Source organism: Sander lucioperca, chromosome 6, assembly GCF_008315115.2.
Source record: "Sander lucioperca isolate FBNREF2018 chromosome 6, SLUC_FBN_1.2, whole genome shotgun sequence".
Taxonomy (NCBI): Eukaryota; Metazoa; Chordata; class Actinopteri; order Perciformes; family Percidae; genus Sander; species Sander lucioperca.
In genome coordinates this window covers 12,835,611-12,860,741 of record NC_050178.1, presented here as the reverse complement: position 1 = coordinate 12,860,741, position 25,131 = coordinate 12,835,611, and the positions used below count along the sequence as shown (strand labels likewise).

Here is a 25,131-nt window from a genome sequence, read left to right as displayed (position 1 = left end):
CTATACAAACGTTGCATAGTTATTTTCATTCAACAATGGTCTTCAACACAGATAGTGGTCATAAAGTCATGATTTACAGGTACCATTACAAGTTTAAGCGCTAAAACAGAACCCCAAAATAAATAAAGCCCACTTACAATCATAATGTTTTTTCGTTATTAAATAGTGCAAAAGATCAAAAAAGTTTGAGTCCTATGAAAATTAATTTAATTAAGCTGGCAGCCCAGTTTTGATTTACCGGCTTTAGAATGCACATAGCTTGTCTTACAGTTAGTTGTACTACTGATGATGAGACACATCAGCCAATAAGACTAAACAAACTATCTGCATTATCATCTGCATTTACATTTCACTTTGTGTCCACACACCTGTCCAAGACACATTTGGAAATCCGGATGTCACAGAAGCCTGAAATGATCTCAGACCTCAAACTCACCACTTTTTTTAACCACATACTGAGAAACATTCAAGGGTCAAAGGTTAGGCACTGGGTTAGTGGCGTGGCGGATGTACACCAGCTGAGCCGCCAGTAACGGTGTGTAAGCGATTGTCAGAGCATCTCAGGCCTGTGAATGACTGATGAATCTCAGGAGACAGAAGTTTCAGGCACAGACAATGATACAGTCAGTAGGTTTGCACTCTTTTTGTAGATGAGACGCTGTATGCAGCAGACACGTGGAGTTTCTGGTCTCCAGTGTCCGACTGTTAGTGGTTTGCCGTTTTCACATTAAGGCTTGATTTTCCACAGCTGGAAATTAAGCAGAAGAGATAAAACTTTCATTAGCGAAAAACACAGACATCTTACAAACACAAACACAGTATATACAAGTCGGAATGTAGCATCATCAGCTTATCTCTCATTAGAGGAACAGTTCAACATTTAGTGAAGTATGCTTAATAATTTTCTCGCAGAGAGTTTTGATCAATACCAGTCTCATGTCTGTGCTATAAATACGGAGCTAGAAGCCAGGATTCTATTATTATCATTTAATCTCTCTGCAAGAAAGCAAATGAATGAAATGATCAGTCACATCTTGAATTTGTTTAAGTCTCAATATCCATACTTAGATTAGTTTATTTGCCAGATGGCATGACTGTAGCAAGAGGGTTTCTAAGATATTTCTAAGATATCCTCGTAGGCTGCCTACAACACCAACACATGTAATATGCAACTATAAATGGAAAATTGCATAATTTGCATGTAAAGGCCAAGCTGTGTGGTGTTTCCCCCCAACATGCTAAATTACTAGAGTGGATATGTATGAAGTTGTGACTGCCGATTAACTGTGCCTGGGCGCCCGTTTGTGAATTGTTACCGAGTGTCTTTACCATGTGCTATCCACAATTAGTGACGGAGCCTTGGTCAAATTCATACACCGCCTGACTAATCATGAGTCAATCAGAGCTGTCAGAACTTATCAGAAAAATAACACTTGAACAAACATCAGCATGATAAGAACTACTTTAAATGACAGAAACAATCTTTGGCAAAATGTATTTGACCTGTACTCCAATTTTTTAGTTTGGCCCATGTCCCATCCACTAACATGGAGGGGGCGGGATTTATGACATATACTGCAGCCAGCCACCAGCGGGTGATCGAGATGTTTTGGCTTCACTTATACACTCTATGCATCAACCCCTGGTTGTTATAAGTTGTTGAGATAATCATAAAAGGGATATTGTTAAAAAACTGTCCATACTTCAGCAGCTGAAGCCAAGATGACAAGTTTTAGTCCCTGGTCAAGCATGAAAATCACTGGATCCTACATTTCCCACGATGCAACTGACTCGTAAATACCTATGCTTGTTGTCTCCACGAAAAAGTCAAACTTTAGAAAGCTCCCTCTAGAGCCACAGAAGGCATAATACAACCTGTTTTCACAGGCTGAACTCTGCTTCATGTGACAAATACACTTGATGTGTGTAAAAATGAGTTGAGTGCCCCTTTAATGTATTTTGTTCTGTCTCTATAAACATTTTCTATAAAGATTCTCACTCTGATGTTGAAGCCGAGCAGGTCGCTGACCACAGCAGACACAGCAGACAGGATGACCACTCTGGTGAGGTTGTAGATCAGAGGGTTCACGGTCAGACCTAGCAGTCTGAATGGAATATCCAGCTCCTGGGGGAGGTAAGAGGGAAAACTTATCAACATGGGTCAACACCAGAATGTATTATAGATGTTATTAGGGATGTCCTGAGGTAATCATAATCATAATCATTTTTCACAACATAAGAAAGTGCCAGTAGAGAGATGACTGGAAATGAGAAACGCAACAAAGTTTGCATCCAAACCAGGAACACTGCAGTTCATGGTCGGCGTCTTTACCCCTAAACCATGGGGAACAAATCTGACTGATCAGCTATCATTGGTAGTAACAGCTGTTATCTACATGGCCAACAATTTGAGGCATTACTTAATTGGAACTGAAATGCCCTTGTGTTCTAACCTTTGGGCAGCGTTTCATATTTTTATATTAGTTTTTGTTTCTTAAAAATAAAACATTAACATAAATAGTGAAGGAAAGTTCTGATTCTGACTGAAAACTATTGAGGTGTCAAATGACTCTTACCTAAGTCAGGGTACATTTGTTGACTTAAATGTGCTTGTTAAATGCTGTGTGTAGCTGTAGTATGCAGTCAAGTATAAATAATGGTTTGAGACACAGTGTCAGTGAATAATTATTAAAAGACTTGGTTTAGGATCTGGGGGAAAAAATGGTTTTGAAAACTCTTATAATACAGGCGTTTTCATAGTTTGACGGGGTTAACATACTTCAAATTCAAGTATTTACAATATTTTACAACAAATTATTGCACAAATTATTTATAAACAATTGAGTGAAAGGTCTCAGTTCCGCTGTTGGGATACTGTATTCCAAAGGAAAAATATCTACAGTAAGTTAGATAAAGCCACTGTATGGTAAATAAAGCAACAATTTCTTATTCAACAGCTGTAAAACAAAAGGAGCTGGATGTTGCTTACCTTCATCAGTTTTGTAGCCAGTTTCAAAACATTGTTTACTATATTGAGTTCTTCTTTCTTATTGGGCTTTTTCTCCATCTTGAGATACAAATTGATCTGCAACCAAGAACAGTTTTACATTCTGTAAATTGTACAATAAAGTCAAAGTAATTTATTCAAACCTACATTAAATGATATCAACTATGCATTAGCCAATGCTGTTGTCCATAGCGGTGAACCCACTGAGAAATAACCTGCGACTCCATGTGTTTTGCAGACACGGGTTCTTACCTGCTCAGTGAGCAGCACTGAGGAGTTACTGTATTTGCAGTTAGTCTCCGAGCCCAGCGTGGCCAGCCGTAACAGAAAGAGGACGAGGGAGGAGGCCCACACCATCAGCTCCCAGTTTGTCAGGGACTCTAGGAATGTCTGGTGGTTGTGCAGAAGCTGAGGAAGGGCAACAAAAACAGAAAAGAAACAAAAATAAGCCCCCAGCACTTTGTTGTTGTGAAAATTAGGATGTCTCTGTATCAAGCAGAGTTTATAAAAATGTTCTATCTTCATTTCAGGTAATATGATTAGATGGTTGTATGTCTTGTGGCGGTCTCCCTGTTATTTCATCTCTATGCAAAAATCACTATATAAACAATATTAGTAAATGTGTGTTCTCTAAACAGATTGGATCTGTTCCAGCGGATAAATGACTGACCTGGGCACAAATGATGAATGAAATGGAAAGCGCCAAAAGGAAGATAGTGGAGACGATGACGTCAACAGAGCGCTGTGGCCCTCGTCTCTGCAATGAGAGAGCAAGTCAGTGACACACCGTTACAAACAAAGGCAAGTCCATGGCAACGCCTGCAGTGGTGAAACCATGTACAGTAATAAAAGAACAAGGTGAGTGGTAAAGCAGGAGAATACAAACCCTGAGAAAAGAGCGTAGTGACAACCACATCTTTATGTTCTGGACTTTCTTCAGCCTGAAATGAGGGATCTCAGATTTCTTGGCCTTGCGAGCTGAAGTGAGGTGGCTGAAGTACTTAGCAAACAACAGTCTCTGTTGGGGAAACATGAACGTACGGATTTTAGCAGTCTTGCAAAGATTCAAGTGTGTGATTCTGTTTCAGGGTTTCTTCCACTAGAGGGAAGAGCAGCTAACATGAGATGAATACACAGAATGATGAGTATGGATGACTTGTATACTATCTGGATTCATTTAAGTACATTGCATCTAAAAACAAAACTAAAAACAAAAACCCAATCAGCAGTAATACTACTTGATGGGGTTTTACTCCCTCAGTTTACTACATGTCTAGTCAGGCATGCCATACTGTATATTGTTGTTTTCAGGATAAGGCGATTTCTGTACATAAATGGGTAGAGTTTGGGGTGCCTGGATAGCTGACCTGGTAGAGCGTGTGCCCCATGTACAAAGACTTACTCCTTGTCGCAGCAGCCGCAGGTTCAACTCTGACCTACGGCCCTTTGCTGCATGTCATTCCCTCTCTCTCTCACATCGTCAGCTGTCCTATATAATAAAGGCCTAAAATGCCCAAAAATAATCTTAAAAATAAATAAATGGGTAGAGTATCAGCGGTCTTGGGATATAAAAGCCATGTTGATTGGACATTCTCAGCCTTAGTAATGTTTAAAAAAAAACATAGTGATAGTGCGAAACGAAAAAAGGCCAATATTAATGGATTTTGTCTCTCCTGTTTCTTACTTTCACTTATAAATAATGTAAAGGTTTGGAACAGTTACCATAATGTTTTGGGGGATGCAAGTAGGAAGTATAATATTGTTAGTGAGAGGCTACACCTTGAGTGATTATTAGAGGTGTTGAAATTAATCAAATAATCGATAATCGGCCAAGCCATAATCGATTATTTCTGTTTGCAATTTAATGTATGCTTAACAACCTTTCTGTTTACATATTCTGGTATGTTTTGCACATTCAGGAAGTGCCATGTGCTCAGTGCTGTAGTTTTATGTATCCAATTTATTTAGTATTAGAGCACTGCAGAATGTTTTGTTTTCGAAGCTTGAAAAGCTATGAATTAAATATCCTATATGGCTTTAATAGAAAAATTTATTTGACGCATCGTGATGCATTGAGATATCGAATTGAAGACATGATAATGTCGAATCGGGAGATCCGTGAAGATTCACACCTCAAAGGCAATAACTGAAGTTATAAGGAGCATATTTATTTCTATAATATCTAAGAAGATTCAGGGACCCTTATTTGAGATGTAAATCAAACAATACATATTAGGGGTGTAACAATTCTCCCAATCCACGATTTGATTTGACTTTTGATTTTAGGGTTACGATTAGATTAAATTTTTCATTTAAACTTCTTTTTTCAGCACTAATGGCTATTCCACTGTTAGACAGTGTGGACTATTGATTCGTAGAGACCAACAACTGTTGGTTTTATGCCCTGACAATTGTCAATTTAATTGAGCAACTGAGCAATTCAGCAAATTGTTCTTTAAAAAGATAGGCTACTTTTTTTTAAATGTCACAAAGCCCATATGGTCAAATTTATGTAACTTATTTAAAAAGTAATAATAATTTATTTCCCCACTCAATCTGGCACAGCTGTTAAACATAAAAACAAATAGAAGAGCCACTAGATGGCAGAAGGGTACTTTACAAAAACAGCTCGAGTTTTCTCATCTGCAAAAAGCCCCCAAATCCTGCTTTAAATGAGGATTATATATGTTTTTGTTGCTGTTGTTTATTTTGTTGTTATTTATTTCTCGCTTTGTGCCAGGTAAACAAAGAAATCGTCATTATAAAAACAACTGAACTGTTTTAAAAGTCATTCTGCATTTTATTACACTATCTTTGAAAGCACAAATTTATGAAACAACATTAACATACCATTAACATAACCTTCTTTCAAATAAATAATCTCTTCCTTTTTTTTTTTTTATAACTGCTTCAAAAGCCTTTTTAGCTACCATACAACTACCTACTCAGTGAGAAGAATTTTTCAGTTTCAGTTTTAATTTCGATGAAATTGAAAGCTCATTTGGATAAATTTTCGATTTGGAATCGGAATCGTGACACACATAGTGATGTATCATGTCTATGTATTAAGATTTTACCGAGTTATGTCTCTAAGATGAAGGAACGCATCAATCAGTTGTTTTTTTTTAAGATTATTTTTGGGGCTTTTCCGCCTTTAATTGATAGGACAGCTAGGTGAGAAAGTAGAGAGAGAGGGGGAAGACATGCAGCAAATCATCTCAGGTCGGATTCAAACCCTGGACCTCTGTGTCAAGGCATAAGCCTCTCAGTATATGTGCGCCTGCTCTACCCACTGAGCCAACCCGGCCATGCATCAATCAGGTTTAATGGGTTAAAATGGGAGCTGTTTTAATGTACATCAGCATAATGTTAGGAAAGTAAAAACTCATAGATTATTGTTGTTACTACTTTGTACACATTCCATAGTGGAAAGACATAGCTGGAAATAAAAAGCAAGAGAATGATTCAAATGATATAAAGTCAGTGCTCACCTGTTTGTACGTTCTCTCAGCTACACACATCATGAAGAAGAACAGTCCTATGAGGCAGACTCTTTGCACCGTTGTGATGAAGTAAAAGGCGTAGGCCTGGCCATCATGCTGCCAAAACGCCATTTCTCCCAGCTCTTTTAGGGACAGGGAGCAAAGGCTCGACATGTCCAGATGCTGAGCCAAGTGGAAGAAAAAGGGAAGCAGCGCCAGGGTGGCGGTCATCAGTCCACCAAGCACAAGGTAACCCATACCCTGCTCCACCAACTTCACCTGGGAACAAGAAACACAAGAGAGGGGTCAACAGGAGCCATCTTGTTATGCTGCAACATTTTTATGTTAATAAAAGCTACAGCAACAAAATATTTCTGTTGAATGAACACAGCCTGTGTATCTCTAACGTGATAATATCTGACAGCTAAATGTTCACCAAAGTGAGAATATCACATTTTGGCATCTTAGTAATCATATAAAATGTTAATTCTAATTTGTATTTGCCAACTTAATAACAAGACTTATAATCACATTATTATATTTCCTGCCACAGAGGTGACGGATATAATTTATTACTGTATTATATTATATTACTTAGCTTTTTTATTTGTATATATTACTTATTGTTTATATTATACTGTTGTACGTGTCCTTATTGAACCGTGGCTCAGAGAGAAAGTATTTTCTATTGCTCTGTATGTCTGGCACATATTGCAGAATTGACAATAAAGTTGACTTGACAAACTGGAAGATAGTATATGTAAATACTGGACTGGACCAGTTTCAGTTGATTGACTTTTATAAAAAAATAACTTTTGTCATGTTTGCTCCAACTGTCAGTATACCCTGACAGTACTGTATGAGACAGATAATATGTGAGAAACTCATGTTCCTCTCCCTCCTCTTGGTGCTCCTAATGGCATAAGTAAAACAATCAATCAGAGCCGAGGAGTCTCTAACACAGTGTCTCTGACTGCATTTACATTCAGTTGAGTTCAGTCACTTTATTATCCCAAATGGGAAACTTGATATGCAGTCAGGAGTGCACATGCACATAATATTCAGTTTTTTGCCCTTATTCCGAAAAAGACGATATTCCGACTAAGCTGTTTACATGGCTAATAAAAAGTGAATATTCCACTAATATTCCCGTTTACATGTAGCTAGCCATGCAAAACAAGATATTTTTCAAAGTTTACCAGCAGCGGCAGACTTTTTGGACCATGCGAACACAGCGTCCCTCTTTCATTCCTTCAACCAGCTTCTTGAAAAGGACAGCGTAGCGATGTGTGCGCATATCCCAAAACCTGTTGATATCCAAGTCTTTGATAATGTTTAAAAGTAGCTGTGTTTCTCCTTCTTATCAGGTCTGCAGCGTTGCAAACTGTTGGCTGGTTGCTTTGTCTACAGAAACCATAGCAACGCACAGAGCTGACCATAAGCCTGTGGTGAAAACCCCAATTGAGACGCATATTCCGAATGCGCAAAGTATGGTTCTAAAACCTGAATAATACCGGAATATCCCACGTCTTAATCGGAAAATGCTATACTCGGAAAAAGGCCTTATTCAGAATATCCAACGGAAATATGCTGTTTACATGACCTGTATCAAATTCTGAATATTGTCATATTCAGAATAATAGTGTGCATGTAAACGTACTGAATGAGAGCTCGTGAACTGTGTGAACTGCCAAACCAGGCAGTGCTGATCAAATATTAATCAAGATTCTGTTACTGCATTGCCCATTTCTCGCACAAATCTTTTCAGATATATGCTCTGGCCAATCAGCCGGTGGGCGGCGGTTTTGGCGGGACTGTTTTCAACATGGCGGCCCTGTCACAAACTTTCTCATTTTACATTTTACAGCTAAAAAGTACACTAAACTATGTTATGAGGCAAGTAACAGGCAATGCAGAAAATCTTAATTCATATTTCAATTAACTAGATTGACTGCAGTTCACAAACAGTGATCAACAGTACATTGACGTTAAAGACTCTGCACTGATTGGTTTTCCTTCGTAATCTTGCAAATGCCATTAGGAACACTAGGAAGAGGCAGAGGAACTTGATTTTTACCCACAGATTATCTGTCTCATCTACAACTGTCAGGATATCTCTTATAGTTTCAGCAAATATGACAAAAACATATTTTTATAAAAGTTACCTACTGGAGCTTTAAGGCACACAGTCCAGTTGTTTAGCTTCAAATACCTGCATTATGCTGAACGTGGTGTTTAAGTTTTTAGGGTTAAATTTGAGTAATCTTTACCCACAGAATTAATAACAACATAAAGAGGATAAAGTGTACCCGTGTGAGGATGATCCCACTGATCTCCAATACTGACATGTCTGCTTTCTTACACTCGCCCTGCTCCCATATTATGGCACTGACACGGTCCTTGGATGGGTGACATGCCTGCAGCCAAGACAGCTGGCTCTGAAATCAAACACAATAAATAACATATAGTTTGTTGGTGGTTTCCAATGTGTAAAGTAGTGCAGTGTGGAGTTCTGCAATTGGGCTTAGGCTAAATTTAGATTATAGGAGATGGTTATGGACATGTGGCAAACAAGTCTACAAAAAGTCCACCATAGGATTTTGACACATTTTATCGATTGAATATAACAATTTAAAATGAGTCACAACATCATAACGTTGCATCCCTTAGGAGCGTTTGACATCCATGAATGAAATATACCTGTACAACTACATGTTGACGACACAGTACGACAAAACCAGTCAAAGAAGAGTATTCGAGATTTTTGTTGATCTTACTCCGGTGATTCCCTGCTGTATGCTCTCATCATCGTTGCTCAGATTGGAGGTTTGTGGGAGCGGAATGCCAGCGGTGTACCTCCCGTTCGAGTCGCTGTCACTGCTCCCTGTGGAGGCGGAGTCAGGCCCTTGGAGAAGCTCCTCCCACAGTGTATCATCAGTGTCGGAGGCGGGACGAGAGCCCACGCTCGGCCTGAGGCGCTCCACAGCTTGTGGCTTCCCCTTGATGGAAGGCCCACTGCCTTCCTGTTTTCAGTAAATCAAAGAGTTGTTTCGAATCATGCTAAACTGGACTAGGGATGGTAATGAATAACAGATTAACTGTTAACCGACAATAAGACTTTTGACCGATCAATACTATCAGTTAAACAGTAAAACACTATATGAAAACAAAAGTAAAAAAGTAATTAAGGACGGCTCTCTGCCGGCCATCCTACACACACAGTATGCCAGGCAGACACACAGCTGACAACCCTGAGGTGAATGCGGTGGAAACTTGGACATACGCTTCTGCGGACTTGTGTCGGTGCACCGACACGCAAGCGTTTCCAGAAAAGTGTCTGCATGTGTCTACAATGCACAGAACATCAAGGCTGTGTTCCTATATGCCAACATGAAATGGTAAAATAAAGCAGATATAGAAACCAAACTTCAAACTACAGAGATTCAGTTAGAAGCTACTGTAAGCAGCGCTTTTTCATTAGTCATCGCACATTTCTGATGTATGATATATGTGAGAGTAACAACACATTTACACACAACACACACAAGCCGGGAAGTGAGAGCCGATCACAAGTGGTCACTCAAGGCGCATTTGGAGATACATTTTACTGCCAGGTGTACCTACACGTACTTAGAGCTGGCCACTTGTGATCAAGTCACTCAGGATGGATGTATATACCAGGTGAGAATGGGGCCTAACACGCAGTGTAACTATGAGGTTTACCTGAGGTCTTAATGTGAGTTTGGGGTTCGACTTTAGAGTTCTCTTCCTAACAGAAGACACTGGTGTAGATGTCGGCCATGTTGTAGCAGGGTGTCTCTCTTGATGAGATATTGGAAGAATTACTTCCACTGGTTGTAACCCCTCCTCTTCCTCACTGGAAAGCTCATCCGATGCCCCAAATGACTTTCTTGTGGTCTTTGAGAGGATATCCGGATAGAAAATACATTTTAAAAATGTGTTCCAAAACATGCAGGAATTTGACAAATGCTAAAGACTTTACTACCACTGTGTGATATAAAGCGACCCACATTACACACTAGGCCAGTAAAGCTAGACTTAAATACATTTGAATGTATTTGTACATCGAAAAGCCGCTGAATGTACATTTTGCTCAAACCTGCAGAGTGGAGTCAAATTATGCTTACATTTCGACAGTGGACCTAGAGCTTCATTCTAGCCTACCTGGATTTATTGACTGTTTTTATTTATTTATTCTGACCATTACTTTTTACTGCGGTCATAAGTTAGTTCCTTCTTTGCTTGATACAGCAGTACTGAGACTGACGAGTGAGATGAGTGACTGTACCCTCCTCTCTTCTTTCCTGTACAATCGCTGGCTTTCTTCAAACTGCCCCTGCTGCTCTGTGTCCCTGCTGCCGTTCTTTTCTTCTGATTTTTTCAGCCCTCTGCCCTTCCTGGGCCTGAAGGAGACAGAAAAAAAATAACAGTCAAATACGAGGGAGTGTAGATACAGCCGGCATTACAAAATGAGCTAAAACCACAGGAGTGAGTGAGCGAATTTTGGGGAGTATCAGAGTGGCTTTACTGAATAGAATAACTTTAGGCTGATTAAAGATCTTTGTCAAATCAGTTGTTTGATAGAAATAAATAGTGCTAATTTGAAGTTCATGTTCATGGTTGTGTAATGTGGTAGCTTATGCATGTGCCAAGAGGTGAGAGTGTGTTTGTAAATTAAAATGAGTGTGCAGTGCCTAACAATGAGAAAACCACCTCCGTCTGCGAGCAGGGCTGGTGGTGCGGCTGGCAGCTGGACTGCCCGAGGGCCACCGGCTGGACTCAGTCGACACAATCTGGCAGTGTACGGTACCCAGCAGCAGCATCAGACACATTGGCCCAAACACCTCGCTGGCACATGCCCCAGGGACCTCCAAGTACAGCACCACTGCTGCCACTGAGGGGAGCAAAACATTTGGCAACAGCAAACAAAACGGTCTCTTAGGGGAGCCATTAGAACAGAATTTATGCTTACTAATGAGGTCTTTCTGTGTTGCTCAAGTGTGATGGGTAACACGTTTAATGTTGCACATAACTGAATGTAAACTGTGACAAATGGAGATACTGAATCAAGCACATATCAAAAACCAGATACTGTATTTATTTCCTTTATTGACCGAGTGTCATTGTGCTTCGATGGCTTAGCAAAGTCAAAAGACAAAATCCCAAAAGATTTTTTACTGCAGCCGCAGTAATGATGTAAAAGAAGAATGACACACGCTCAAAATGTCACTGATGCAATAAATGTATACAGGAGTATAAAGTGTGCAGATTCTCTCTCTACTTTGTAAGTTAGTTTTAAAACCATTACTTGATGTGCATGTCATGTTTGTTAATTTATTACAGCTTGGCTCCATATTCTTCTCTGTGGATCTAACAGCACATGAATGATTGTTAATGGTTTCATAAAAGAGGCTCATGAAGGGATTACTATTCTTCCAAATCTCTTCTCCAAGTGACTTTTAAGGATATATTCAGTAAAAGTATGAGCAGGACTGAAATCTTTCGTGAATATGAATAGTGTCAAGACAACACAGAAGGAGTCAGTTTGCAGTGTGTAGTCTGTTACTTGAACCCTAGTTCTTGTCGTTAGGTAAATGTATAAATTAATTTTCAAATTCAGTTTTCTGAGAAACTTACAGCTCCAGTATGAATAAAATTAGATGAGAAATAGTGAGCTAACCTTGCATGAAGTACAGCACGAGGATACATGAGGAGATGGACTTGGAGGTCACCTGGATCCACCACTGGAAGAAGAACGGGAACAGCAGCACTCTGACCAGACCCTTTCGAGTCAGAGCTGTCCAGGGACTGTCTGGTTTGGCTTTGCTGAAAGTTGATCCTAAGGGTAGGAATGAGAAAGTCTCTTATAGAGTTGCAATGAAACCACAATTTTTCACACTGCAGGCAATTTCGAATTGTTTCTCAAATCAGATCTATAAGACAAACTGTCTGCACCATTATTTGCAAGTGCAAGCCTCTGGACTGAGACGCATCTGTACAAATCCGATTGGAATCACATTTAAAAAAAAAACAAACAAAAAAAAACACCTCTAAATGTAGTTTGGATCCGATTTTCCCGTCCAGACTTTCTAAAATCAATCTGGATACAATCTGAATATGCCAAAAAACTGATTTGGGCTGACAGTCTGGATAAGGCTATCTCTCAACTATACAAAGTTTGTTTTGTTGCCTTGTTGTTATTTTACTATAATTATAGGGGCTGAAGCAAGACAAAAGAAAACAGGTAATGTAACAGAAGTCAGAGAAACAGAACATATACACAGGAAGAAATTCCATAGGTTGGGGTGGTATTAGCTGACAGGGGAGGCAGAAAATGTATTTGTTGGTGTGTAGCTGTGTGTATGCAGATGTTGTAAATGTATCTGTGATCAAACAAACTTAACAACAGACGGAGAACTACTCTTTATTGACCCTCACCTCTTACTAAGTCGACATCGATGAGGTCTGCTTTGATGTGACCCGTCTTCCTTGGTTTGCTGTCCAAGCCCTAGATGAATGGCAAGTGTTATTTTCGATTTAGTGGTAATGCACAAGATAAATACACAAATATTTTCCTTCTCTGCAGGGATTTGTAAATGTCTCACATTTAGATCTGTCTGCTCCAGAGATTTCTCCCAGACTTGTTGATCATAGGCCCCGATCTGTAGCAACAGAACTTCATACATTACATAATAACATAACATAATTTTCATTCAAATTAAGCACCAGAGGGTTATTTACTAAAATCGAGTTTGTCCATATTTACAGCACCAAGGTTTTGCCCAGTTAAAATGGAAGGAAAGTTTAAAACTTTAAAATTGCATGTTTGGGCTCACGCTTACGGAAACATATTTCAATCAAAGAGACTTTAAAACAGAATGCTTTTATTTATATCTGTTTCTGTAGAGACTGAGGAAAAAGAGAGGCAGAGCTGATCAGAGTGTCTGATTAAATGCACTGAGGTGTAGGCTGTAAAAACTGCCATGAAAATAAACTGGGTATTTAAAAGGAATGTATTTAAAAATGAATATGAACCAATGACATTTTCGTCTGGCATTTAAGGACAGCTAATTAAGAGCCTCATACGTATCCCAATGGTGAATATGAAACAGACATTTCAAAATACATGTGCATAAACTGTTGTAAATAACATTTAAAAAAAAGGTAAAAGATGGGAGTATTTCTTTTGGTGAAATGCAGCTGAGCTCATACTGTAACATGAGTTGAAAAATGACATTGGTGTACAATGTTGTTCCCCTGGCAGCCTCAGTAAATATCCCCCTACAGGTTTCAACATAACCTGTTGAACAGAGAACACCTGTTTTTCCAACTTTATTTGGTCTGTACACAGTCATACAAAACCAGAAAAGGTACACAGGAAAAACAGGTGTTTTTGTATGAGCAGTGGTCCTGTCAAATAAACTAGTACAATAAATCAATAAATGTCAGTCTTGAACTGGTGTGTGCTGGGTTTTCTCCGATTTATTAATATAAAACTTGCCATATCAAATCAAAGTCTTCATTAAAAAAATGCATCAAATAGTCGCACACATCTTTATAAATACATTTTCTACATTAAATCTCCCAAAATTTCACACATGTACACTTATAACTAGGGCTGGAACGATATGCTTTTGTCCCGATCCGATTGTTTCCCGATACATGGGTGCCGATTCGATTTGTATTGCGATTTTCCATTTATTGCGATTCTAGAAGCATTGCGATTCGATAGTATTCAGCATTGCGATTTTCTTTTCCTTCTTTAACAAAACAGAAGTTGAACAATACACTTCCAGAGACAATATATCGTGAGACATTTCTAAAAACTAATTGTTTTCTAAAAATAATGCACATCACATGTCAGTCTGACATTTATTTAATTTGTAAAGAACAACATAACTTCAGATTTTCTGCATTTTCTGCTTTCGCTGTTTTGCTGGATACTGCCGTCGGTGGTACCGTATAAACACAAAATATTTAGGTCAATCATTGGTTTAAAAAAAGACAGGAAAAACATCACAATTCTAGGGAAAAGAATTGATTCTAAAATCAGCACACACAAAAACAAAATCGATACATACAATTTTCATATAACATAAATGTATAGCTGTTTCTGTGCCAATATCACAAAATTCACATTTTAGATGCCATACCTGTATAGAATTTGGTTTGTTGGATACAATTTAAATAAATAAAATGAATGTAAGCTTTTAAATAGGTCTTTAACAAAAAAACATTTGTCTTACCTTCTCTTGATACCAGGCTATTCTGGCCATTGTCATCTGATGCTGGAACCAGTGAATTCGCAGTCAGGCCATTTCACAGAGTGCAGGAGACAGAGAGGACTGGGCAGAAATCCAGATTTGTTCACTAAACAAAAAAGCGGCACAAACACATTAAACCTGACATAAAAGCAGTGGTGGAATGTAACTAAGTACATTTACTCAAGCACTGTACTTAAGTACAATTTTGAGGTACTTCCCTAGAGTATATCCATTGTATGCTACTTTATACTTCTATTGCACTACAACTCAGAGGGAAATATATTTACTTTACTTTACTAGTTACTTTACAGATGCAGATTATTAATACAAAATATAATCAACAAATAAAGTATAATGCATTATTATGGATTATATACATTTGCCTTAACTTCACCAGCTGCAACATGAGTGATGCTTAACTTAATGGTTTACTAATCCAGTGATATTATATGTATTATTCTGAAATGTATATATTATTCTGAAATGGGCCATTCTGCATTATGGATACTTTTACTTGTGGTACTAGGGACATTTAAATGCAAATACAAATATACTTTTACTTAAGTAGCTAAGGTTTTGAATGCATGACTTTTTTTTGCACTGTGGTGTTGCTACTTTTAACGTACTTAAGTAAAATATATGAGAACTTGTTCTAACACTGCATTAAAGCAACACAAAGAAATACAATGGTTAACAGAGGAAAACAAATACAGAGTTAGCTTTACGCACATTGTGTAGAAGTAACGTTAGTTTAGTTATGAAGCAAGCATCTGTTTACGTTTCACTAAATCGTAAGTAAACGTTAGCTAACAGTAGCTGCCTGTTAGCAAGAAGCTAAAGTAACTTACCTATAATGAAACAGTACGGGTTGATTTGACACAAACTGGAGGACAGCCTTAATAATCATAAGAAACTGGTCGTTAAATACTGTCTTTTCATCGGTTTCAAGAGTGCTGCAGCCTTTTGTTGTTAAACTGAGCTAACGTTAACGTTACTAGCTAACGTAACACGCCTTTGCCTCAACTGACACTTTTCGACGCGATACACGACTTGTAAACGTTGCATTCTAAACTGATTCTTCACACGCCTGTGTCTAGTTAACGATACGTTTATTTCAGGTACCCTGAACTTCACTAACTTCAGTTTTGTTTAACATTTTGCTCTTCCGCTTCCCTTTTCCGTGGTTTGTGTTTGTGGCTTTGTTGTTGTCGTGTGGGATTTTGATATTCCCTCTACATTGTCTCTCAGGCTGAGATTGACCATATTCTCGCCAAGGCTGCATCCAGAATCCTTTTCCGTGGGTAAGATTGAGACAATAAACGCTAAGATCGTCATGAACATCAAATTAACAGATTGTGCCTTATATTTTAACATAAACATTTGACTGATGAAGGTTGTCGCACACTAGCAGAGAGAAGGTACTGCCTGAGAGGCATTTCCACGGACAACATAAACCCATGTTCTTTAAATTATTCCTAAAGGTTCAGCCAATCAGAGTGCAGCAAGAATGACACAGCGACAATTAGACATGATGATATTATATATCAATATCATTGAATTATTAATTATTCTGACAGTTACCTTCTCAATTAATCATTTGGTCTATAACATTTCCTTAAGCCCAAAGTGATATCTTCAAATTCAGGACCACGATTTTAGAAATACTGCAACCATCCTATAAAAGGTTTTATTAGCCACCAGAAAAAAGTCTGTAAAGTTGTCTTTTTCCACATTTAAAACTATTTCCACAATGCCAGGAATTTAATTCTGGTGGATAATTTCCAAATCCCATGATTTTTGGCACATTTGCTTGAAAAATTACTAAAACGATGAATCACTTTTCAAAATTGATGCAGATTTATTTACTGATTGACTAATTAACCAATTGTTTCAGCTCGAATACCAAGGATGAGAATGATGTGTTTTTGCTGGCATACAAAATGACCACAAACCACATGTCAGGTACAGACACCTGTATATTTATGATTTTGATGAAAGTATAGGCTACATACATGTAAGAGAAAACCCTGTAACATCATTGCAAGGTCACTACTGTTGGTACTAATTTCTAAAGAGTCCATTGTTCAGTCATCTGTGCAGCAGTGTTGAAAATGATAAGGTCTGAGAGTACCACTCTGCTGTCTTGTTAGTCAGCAGCCTGTCAAGATAGGGAAAGGGTCATTTGTCACTTGACTCCTGATTGTCCACTGACGGTTGGTCTTGCTCAGCGGCACACACAATCTTCGCCTTGATCTTCTTGTTGGAGGAAATTATAAAGTAGGGACTGAGAGAGGCGTAGCTGGAGGAGAAGAACACCCTCATATCAGCCACCACTGGTGACACCTTCGCCACTGTCAGCATGTAGATCCAGATGATGTTGTCAATCCCGAAGAAGACCACGTACAGAACCACCAAGGTGATCACTGTTTTGGCTGCCCTGGTCTCTGCCCCACCGCCCTGAGAGCGACGGATCCCTCTCACCTTTCGGCTGTGGCGGTGGAGAAGCAGCAGGATGTAAACACTTGAACCCACCATCAGAGCAACAAAGGCAAAATCCCTCCCAGAGACAGCCACCCCATTAATTACATAGGACAGGTTGTCTCTGAAGTCCACGTGACAGAAGCCCAGGTTGAGGGTAAAGGCAGGGACGGTGCCATTACGTGGAGCCATAGAGAAGAAAGGGGCCGCGATGCATATGGCCATGTTGAGGAGCCACAGTCCTGCAAAGGTAGGGAGGACCAGGGAGGGAAGTGCAGGTTTCAACTTGGACACACGGGGTCCAGCAGGGGCGATGGTGACCGCCTGAAACACACTGAGCATGCAGGTGATGCAGACTGACAAAGCCCGGCCGATGCGGTAGGCGTAGATCACCACCTTACAGCCGGGATCATTTAGCAGGTCCCTCATCCCAAACACAGTCATAGTCTGGGGGACGCAGCGGGTCAGTAGCAGCATCAGGTTGGCGAAGGCCAGGTGGCACAGGATCATGTCGACAGGAAGAAGCTTAGGCTCGGTGTACATGAGGTGGGCGTACGCCAGCAGCACCACAGTGTTCCCCAAGATGCCCACACTTGTTTGCAGGAGGAAGGAGACCCCTTTGATGGTCACACACAGATCCATGACACCAAGGCCTGCAGTGATAATGATTTCAGAAGCAGACAGAGAATCAAATCTGACGTGAATACACTGCACACAAGAAACATCCTCCAAGTTACCAAAGAGTCTTCAAAAGAAACCCATAATATAATCATGTAATCTCTTTGATGTATTTCTGGAAAAAAATGTGCTCACCTGAAGTTGAGATGAAAAGTATAGCCTATTGTGCATTGAATGTTCAATAGCCTGTGTAATTGCAATTTATAGTCTTAAATGCCCCTTGAGATCATTAGCTAGCATTGCAGTGTTCAGCCCCCGCTTTGGTAAATTAAAGCAACCAACTAAATCTGACTCAGGTGATCTCAGAGGACAAAGCACCACAAAGGGAATATAGTACGACTGAAGGATGCACATAATTTTTCAATTCTGAATTAAACAATAGTCAGGTGCCCTTATGAATGTTGATTTGAACAGATTTTGCTTTCTATAATCACTCATCCTGTTTAAACCTACAGGCTGATCTCATGAACCATTCGTATGTATAGCTACGAAAAGTAATAAACTGTAATTTGTATTTATTACACGTATTATAGACTATATATAGAATGTACTCACCAAAATAACAGCTGTAGGCCTATATGTTGAAAGTGCAAGCTGCTATAACAACCAATACTGTATTTACTCTTTGTTGTTAGGCGATGACCCCTAATTGTCGTAGTGATTAATGCAGGAGCAAACCAAGGAACAAACGAGGAAGTAAGGTGACAGTTTGTGTGGTGGCAGGTTGGGTGGTGGTCAGCAAAATTGTTTAAAAAAAAGTCATTGAGCTACCTTAGGCCATACGAATAATCAGTGTTGGGAGTAACAACATGTTACTCTAATTCCAATTAGAATACAAATAATTATGAAATTAAATAATACAATTACTAAAATTTAAATTCTCCTACTCATTACTTTTGTCTTGATCATCATTGCAGATAAACGTAGCCGTTTGTCTGCAATGATGGCTGCAAACGCACCCTTCCCAGGATTTTTTCCGGGGTATGATCTAAACGTCAACCTGACCGGAGGTGGCACAATGAATCACGTACTGTAAATCAATCAATTTGACTGTCACTGCACACAATGGCTGACAGTTCAGGCAACTGAACTAAAAGAAAATGACTGTCAAATGTCTGCAAAACAGTTATTTTTACTCTGCCATTCGATATTATGTTGCTTGATTTGAATGCCTGTCAAGGCTACAATAAATAGGTCTATCAAAACATAGTCTCACATTTCCAGACCTTCCTCCATAGCGCTGCGGAGGAAGGTCTGGCTAGTCCACACAACATTCTAAAAACATGCTCTGGTTTATTGGCATTTCTTTAAACCAATCACAATCGTCTTGGGCGGCGCTAAGCTCTGGACAGAGCAACGGTGCCTTTGCAAAATAGCCTCGGGAAGGAACTTGTTTTGGTGGAACATGTATACGATCAAAAGTTGTTTTAGTCGTGCAACAGCTAATTTAGTCATGCTAGCTGTCTGGATTTACCCTGCAGAGATCTGAGGAGCAGTTAACCATAGTCCTCATACATCCACCGGATTTTAAAATTCCAACACAAAGAAAGAGGAAGGTGACGAACATCCAGCCAAAATGGGGGACATCCGGCGGAATTTCTGGCGGCACCTAAACAATCCCAGAAGTGAAACGTCGTCGATATAGACTATTCAAAACATATCTATTTTGCTTTATTATTGTTTAATTATATTTGACAGTTGTCTTGTCCGACACTGTGCCGCAGCAACACTAAAATAAAATAGCTATGTGTGCATTAATAAGAGAATTGAAGCAGATATTTAATTAATTAATTACTTTTATATGCAGTAAAACCTAGTAGCTGTAACTAATTTCTAATTTCCAGTAACTTGCACAACACTGTGAATAATGTGAATTCTAAACTTCAGTGTTATTTTCCTGTTCTTAACTTCCACATGTCAGTTTTCAGCTTCTATAGACAGAAAAACTGCACGTCAGTCAAATATTATAATGCTATTTCCCTGTGGAGTTTAAAAAAACAGTTTAAACAACCCCCGCAGAGACAATGGTGTGCGGTTATTGTTGATGCAAAAGCAGCCTGATGATGCCTTGAATGAGCTATCAAGAGGCTTTGACATGCACAGCTGATGCTTCAGTTTGCGCTCCTTTCCTCCCTCCTGTCCTGGGAGCGTGTTAGAAGACACAGAGGAGCAAGACAATTAACCATATAACAATGCATGTCTGTACTAATTGGGGGCATAGGGACAACCAGCTATTATTAATTTATGTTCTTAACTCTCATCACTGACACATGCTACAACAGAAGTTTGCAATTTGTATCAAGGTATTCCAGCACTATCTCTATAAACTGTACATGGCAAAAGCGATGAAACCTACTGGTCAATTTATGTTTTCTCAGTTGCAAAACTGAGACTGGGTCTGTGTGCTGTAACGTTGTTTGAGAAGCTTGTTTTCTCCTGGGAGAGGGCTTTGGAATAAAGCATCATAAGATGTGTTATTTTCCTGTATCTTTTTCTACATGTTTACATGTTCAGAGAGCTAATTAAAATGGCAAGTTCAAGCATGTCCTTCTCAGGGGGTTGCATCACGTACAGTACGCTGCAATCTGGGCTTTTTTCCCCCTGACATGAGATTTTATTTCTTTGTTTATAGCTGATGTAAATTGTTTTTTTTCCCTATAGCACTAATTCAATTTTAATTTTACATTAGCTAATTCTGTTACAACAATATAATTAGAGGTGAAGTTTACATTTATATACTTTAATACAGTTCAGTCAACAACTACATGCAGAATGTCTTGTTTTTTCTGTGCATGCAATAATATATGTGACACATCATATTGTATTCCTGATTAAGGGATGACTTTATGGATAAAATAGTATCAGTTAATAGTTTTGCATGTATAATAAAATAATTTGCACAATATGAGCTGTACTCAAATTAGATTTCCATACTTTTAATATAACTGTGAAAATGTATTTGGTTGCCTTAGGGTTCAGAAATGCATTCTCTTGCACCATTATAGGCTGTACTATCTTAAATCAAGCGTTTAAGTTTAAGTGTTAAGTTAAGTATGCTAGCAAGGCTTCAGTTGGTGAAGAGGGAATATTCAGCGAACCCCTCACTGTGCCAGTTAATCTGTCCCACAGCAGAAATGTGGTTTAAGAGGCTTTTGGCTTAGCAGTCTCCCGTCTGATATTGATGGGCCTTAGACTCTTTATTTGCAGTTATCATTGCAGAATTCCCCTCCCACGAGCTTTGATATTATTTGAATATATCTTTTCTAGCCTTTCTAATATCCTTCTAACACAATGCTCAGTTGAAAACACAAACTGATCTTACTGTAAACATGTATTTTCATTCCACTGAGTATACCGTTACCTATCACATCAAATCTACAGAGATCATTCATCAGTTTAGGTACCTGTCTGCAATTTTCTCTCAGTTTTCTCTATTAATATCATAGAATTTATAGATTTTTGTTTGTATTGTTTTTTTATATACTTTCAAGTCTGTGTGCAATATGTATTTCACCTGGCCGGACGACGGATTTTCCCTTGCAAGACAATAGAGTTAAATTTGAAGTGTTCTGAAGTACAGTGGTTTAGGAAGAAGTTGGATCCTTTACTTAAAGCAGCCATATATGCTCATTTTCAGGTTCATAATTGTATTTTAAGGTTGTACCAGAATAGGTTTACATGGTTTAATTTTCAAAAAACACCATATTTGTGTTGTACTGCAGTGCTCTCTCTCACTGCTGCAGATCCTCTTTTCAGCTGGTCTCTGTTTTAGCTACAGAGTGAGACCTCTTTTCTTCTTCTTCTGTACTATCTTTGATTACACTTGCACATGCTCAGTAGCTCAGATGTAGATCATGTCAGCTAGCTAGCTCCATAGACAGTAAAAGAAAGGCTGTTTCTACAACTTCGGTCAGTTACAAGGCAGGATTAGCTGGGAGACTTCTAAATGAGGGCGCACATGGAAGTAGTTCTTTTGTAGATTATGGTGAACTTGTGTGTGTTGTAGCAGTGCTTTGCTATTGAGAACGAGGTAGCATGCTAGCGTTAGCATGCTAGCGTTAGCATTAGCGTTAGCATGCTAACGCTACGAGCTAATGGTTGCGGTTAGCCTGCTCGTTTCGGCTTGTGACGTCACAAGCCGTGCTGATTTTGAACAGCTCACCCAGAGACTGAAGGCAGGACACATTCAGAAACTGTATCTCACTCTAAACACCATGGATGGATTTTTTTCAAAGTTTGTATGTGTGTGTGGAAGCACCAGAGACACAACATAACACCCCAAATCCCAGAAAAAGTGATTTTTTTCATAATATGGGCACTTTAAGTAAAAGTAGCAATATTACACTGTTTAAATACTCCATTACAAGTGGCAGTCCAGCATTTTAATGTTAATGGAGAAAAATGGCCTGTGTGAGAGTTCTACTGTTTATATATATTATTGGATTATTGTTACTGAAGTGTTATTGTCCTTTTAATGTTGCAGTTGGTTACGGTGTAGCTAATATTGACTGCTTTACATAATATTGGGTACAAAGCATCATATGGAATGTGTTTTGTACAGTATGTAACTACAGTACTAACCAGTACTAGTGGAGTCAAAAGTACAATATTTACCTTTTGAAATGTGTGTCTGAGTATAGTAAAAAGTAGCATAAAATGGAAATACTCAAGTCAAGTACTTCAAATTTTCACATTGAGTAAATGTGCCGAGTTACATTCCACAACTGTATTAGGTATAAATTAATCAACTCAGCACTATCAATACATGACATCCTCTTATATCGTGTTCAAAATATAACTTTGTTATTAAATACAAAATATATAAAAATATAAAAGGTTATTGCCCATGTAACTAATCTCAATAATGGTCATATTGTAGTATATTCTCTTTTAATTTCAGTGGAGAACACGTCTCATCATGTACTTGTGAGAAATGGGCTTAATATTCATTACCAATTACCTGCTGTGGGACATGTTGCAGTTAAATCATGCAGTCCACCCACACTTATTTGCCCTTACAACATCCTCACAGTTTAGATTTAATTCCATTTTTAGAACTCTTATTGCTTTGGATGAATTACACAACCATAAATCGAATGCTCTGTCACACTCTACAAATGAAATTGTCGGTGATCCATCATGCAAACCGAGTGGATCGGCCTCTGGCTTTTACTTTGTTTCAACTTTCTCCACTGGAGGACACTGTGGTGTTGGTGTTTGACTACCCAACATAAGAGAGGTCTTTTTAATAGTGGCTTTTAAAATTGATTGCTGAAATTAAAAATACAAAAGGTAATATGAAGGTTCTCATAAGGAAATCTAAATATAGGATCAGTAATTAGAAAGAAAGTATTCAATAGTCTCCACTCAGTGAAACAGTGACACTGAGAAATTGTTTTAATCTTTTTTTGACTATAAACATGTGGCTAATATATATAATCTCCTCATTAACACCAGTTTCCCTGTCTACTGGTTGGATCTCTGCAAATGAATCCAAACACACTCAGCTTTCACTGTGTTATCCTGTCTGTCTGAAACCCAGTGAGGGGACAGAATCAGTCATCTGAATTGATCTCAAGTAATTGGAGGTTGAGCGAAGAGAAGTCAATGTACCATGAAAAACAGATCCAACAACTGTTACCTGTTTGCAACTATAAGAGCACAAACAACCTGACTACTTCAGTAGAGAGGGATCAAGGACAAGGTCCACTTCAGACTTTGCTAGCTTTAACTGTTCTCAGGTCGGGGTGTGAACTTCTGCAGCAATTCTTTTCTGATATCATTTTGAATACACTTACCTTGTACTCTTTTCTATTGCTGGAGGAATGCCATCAGAGGAGTTTGTCCGTGGGATGCTCTACCTGTCCCTCACTGTTGTAGGAGTCCCGGGTAACGCTTCCATCATCCTGGCATTCCTCCTCTTGCTGTACCAGGAGAATCGCCTCCACCCAGCTGATGTCATTGTCCTGCACCTGGCCTGCGTCAACCTCCTGGTGGTTGGTGTTCGCTGTCTGCTGGAGACCCTGGCATCCTTCCGCCTGGCCAACATCTTTGGAGACGTAGGCTGCAAGGCTGTGATCTTTGTCTACAGAACATCGCGTTCCCTCTCGATTTGGCTCACCTTTGTACTGAGTGCGTACCAGTGTCTGAGCGTTGCTCCTCCCGGATCACGCTGGGCCTCCATCCGCACCTTGGTTGCCCAGTATTTGGGCTTTGTATTCCTCTTCCTCTGGCTCTCTAACACCTGCATGAGCTCGGCAGCCATACTCTTCTCCTTCAGCACCAAAAATGCCTCCAGCCCAACAGACCATGGCATCAATGTAGAATTCTGCTCTGTTAGCTTTCCTTCACAGTTGTCCAAAGAGGCAAATGGGGCAATCCAGGTGGGCAGAGATGTGGTGCCCATGGCCCTCATGACCCTAGCTAGTCTGATCATCCTGGTCTTCCTTTACAAGCACAGCCAGCAGGTGAAGGGACTCCGCAGCAGCAGTGGGGGTGGGGGGAGTGGTGGGGCCGAGCAACGAGCTGCCAAAGCCGTGGTAGCACTTGTGACCTTATATGTGATTCTTTATGGGGTAGATAATGGGCTTTGGGTGTACACTCTCACTGTGAGGAAGACCATGACTTCCTCGCTGATCTCTGACCTGCGTATATTCTTCTCCTCACTCTATGCAGCGCTGAGCCCTGTGGTCATTATTGCATCTAACAGGAAGGTGAATGGCAGGCTGAGGTGTGTAGAGCATGAGAAGCCTGTTCAGGAGCAAGCCACAAGTATTTCTACTATGTGAGGCCTACTGTGATAGCTGATTACTGACAGGGCAGCAGAGGAAGCCAAGATGGTAAAAACTGAATCTTTCTAAAGTGTGAGTCATGCATAGGTCATTCTGTCTTTGTATGTATTGGGTGTATTATGTTTTGAGATAAGATTTGCAGAAGATACTCTTCTTTTCTCTGTCTCCTTTTTTATCAATTATTAAAATATCTTGTTTATGAGTATTTTCAGATCTGTTATGAAATAATAACTGACTGCAGCTCTGATTAGAAGGTGTACTTGTGGGCAGGGGGAACCTATTGTCTCGCTGTCTATAATTAAAGACCAAAACTGTCATAACAACACTGAATACAGGTCTGTATGGATCTCCGTTGATCTGGCACTACAGTATGTGGCTTTGTTTGTTTATTTTCTCTCCATCTTAATTGG

General features: G+C 39.3%; 3 protein-coding genes across 5 annotated transcripts; 1 reads left to right on the top strand and 2 right to left on the bottom strand.

The window, feature by feature from the left end:
• Positions 1–190: 190 nt before the first annotated feature.
• phtf1 (putative homeodomain transcription factor 1) lies at positions 191–15,999 on the bottom strand. Of its 3 annotated transcripts, XR_004897566.1 has the most exons (18): positions 15,623–15,999; positions 14,757–14,880; positions 13,116–13,172; positions 12,949–13,018; positions 12,191–12,349; positions 11,224–11,404; positions 10,799–10,913; positions 10,213–10,407; positions 9,267–9,512; positions 8,799–8,927; positions 6,499–6,768; positions 3,894–4,025; positions 3,678–3,764; positions 3,260–3,415; positions 2,990–3,085; positions 2,000–2,125; positions 539–748; positions 191–503 (listed from the first exon to the last, which is right to left on the bottom strand). XR_004897566.1 is itself a non-coding variant. In XM_031301973.2 (17 exons), exons 2-17 carry the CDS (start codon positions 14,790–14,792, stop codon positions 728–730), a joined length of 2,076 nt encoding a protein of 691 aa, XP_031157833.1. In that variant the 5' UTR covers positions 14,793–14,880; positions 15,623–15,999; the 3' UTR covers positions 191–727. The 3 variants fall into 3 exon arrangements, 2 of the variants coding, with proteins under 2 accessions (XP_031157833.1, XP_031157834.1); XM_031301973.2 differs by having other exon boundaries at positions 191–748; XM_031301974.2 differs by lacking the exon at positions 10,213–10,407 and having other exon boundaries at positions 191–748.
• Positions 16,000–16,807: 808 nt separating this feature from the next.
• Positions 16,808–17,912, bottom strand: LOC116051511 (olfactory receptor class A-like protein 1). The gene has a single exon (XM_031301991.2). The coding sequence runs from the start codon at positions 17,892–17,894 to the stop codon at positions 16,953–16,955; it is 942 nt and encodes a 313-aa protein (XP_031157851.1). The 5' UTR covers positions 17,895–17,912; the 3' UTR covers positions 16,808–16,952.
• Positions 17,913–23,755: 5,843 nt separating this feature from the next.
• On the top strand, positions 23,756–24,766 carry LOC116051509 (olfactory receptor class A-like protein 1). Its single transcript, XM_031301989.2, has one exon. It carries the CDS (start codon positions 23,756–23,758, stop codon positions 24,716–24,718), a length of 963 nt encoding a protein of 320 aa, XP_031157849.1. The 3' UTR covers positions 24,719–24,766.
• Positions 24,767–25,131: the final 365 nt, after the last annotated feature.

Excerpts from the sequence above, each read along its gene's own strand:
- phtf1 (XM_031301973.2), bottom strand. The coding sequence starts at position 14,792 with ATGACAATGGCCAGAATAGCCTGGTATCAAGAGAAG. Across the intron at positions 10,408-10,798 it reads ACAGGAAAGAAGAGAGGAGG|ACCACAAGAAAGTCATTTGG; the intron begins GTACAGTCACTC and ends ATCCTCTCAAAG. Across the intron at positions 6,769-8,798 it reads GTGGGATCATCCTCACACGG|GTGAAGTTGGTGGAGCAGGG; the intron begins GTACACTTTATC and ends TCTTGTTCCCAG.
- LOC116051511 (XM_031301991.2), bottom strand. The coding sequence starts at position 17,894 with ATGGATCTGTGTGTGACCATCAAAGGGGTCTCCTTCCTCCTGCAAACA.
- LOC116051509 (XM_031301989.2), top strand. The coding sequence starts at position 23,756 with ATGCCATCAGAGGAGTTTGTCCGTGGGATGCTCTACCTGTCCCTCACT.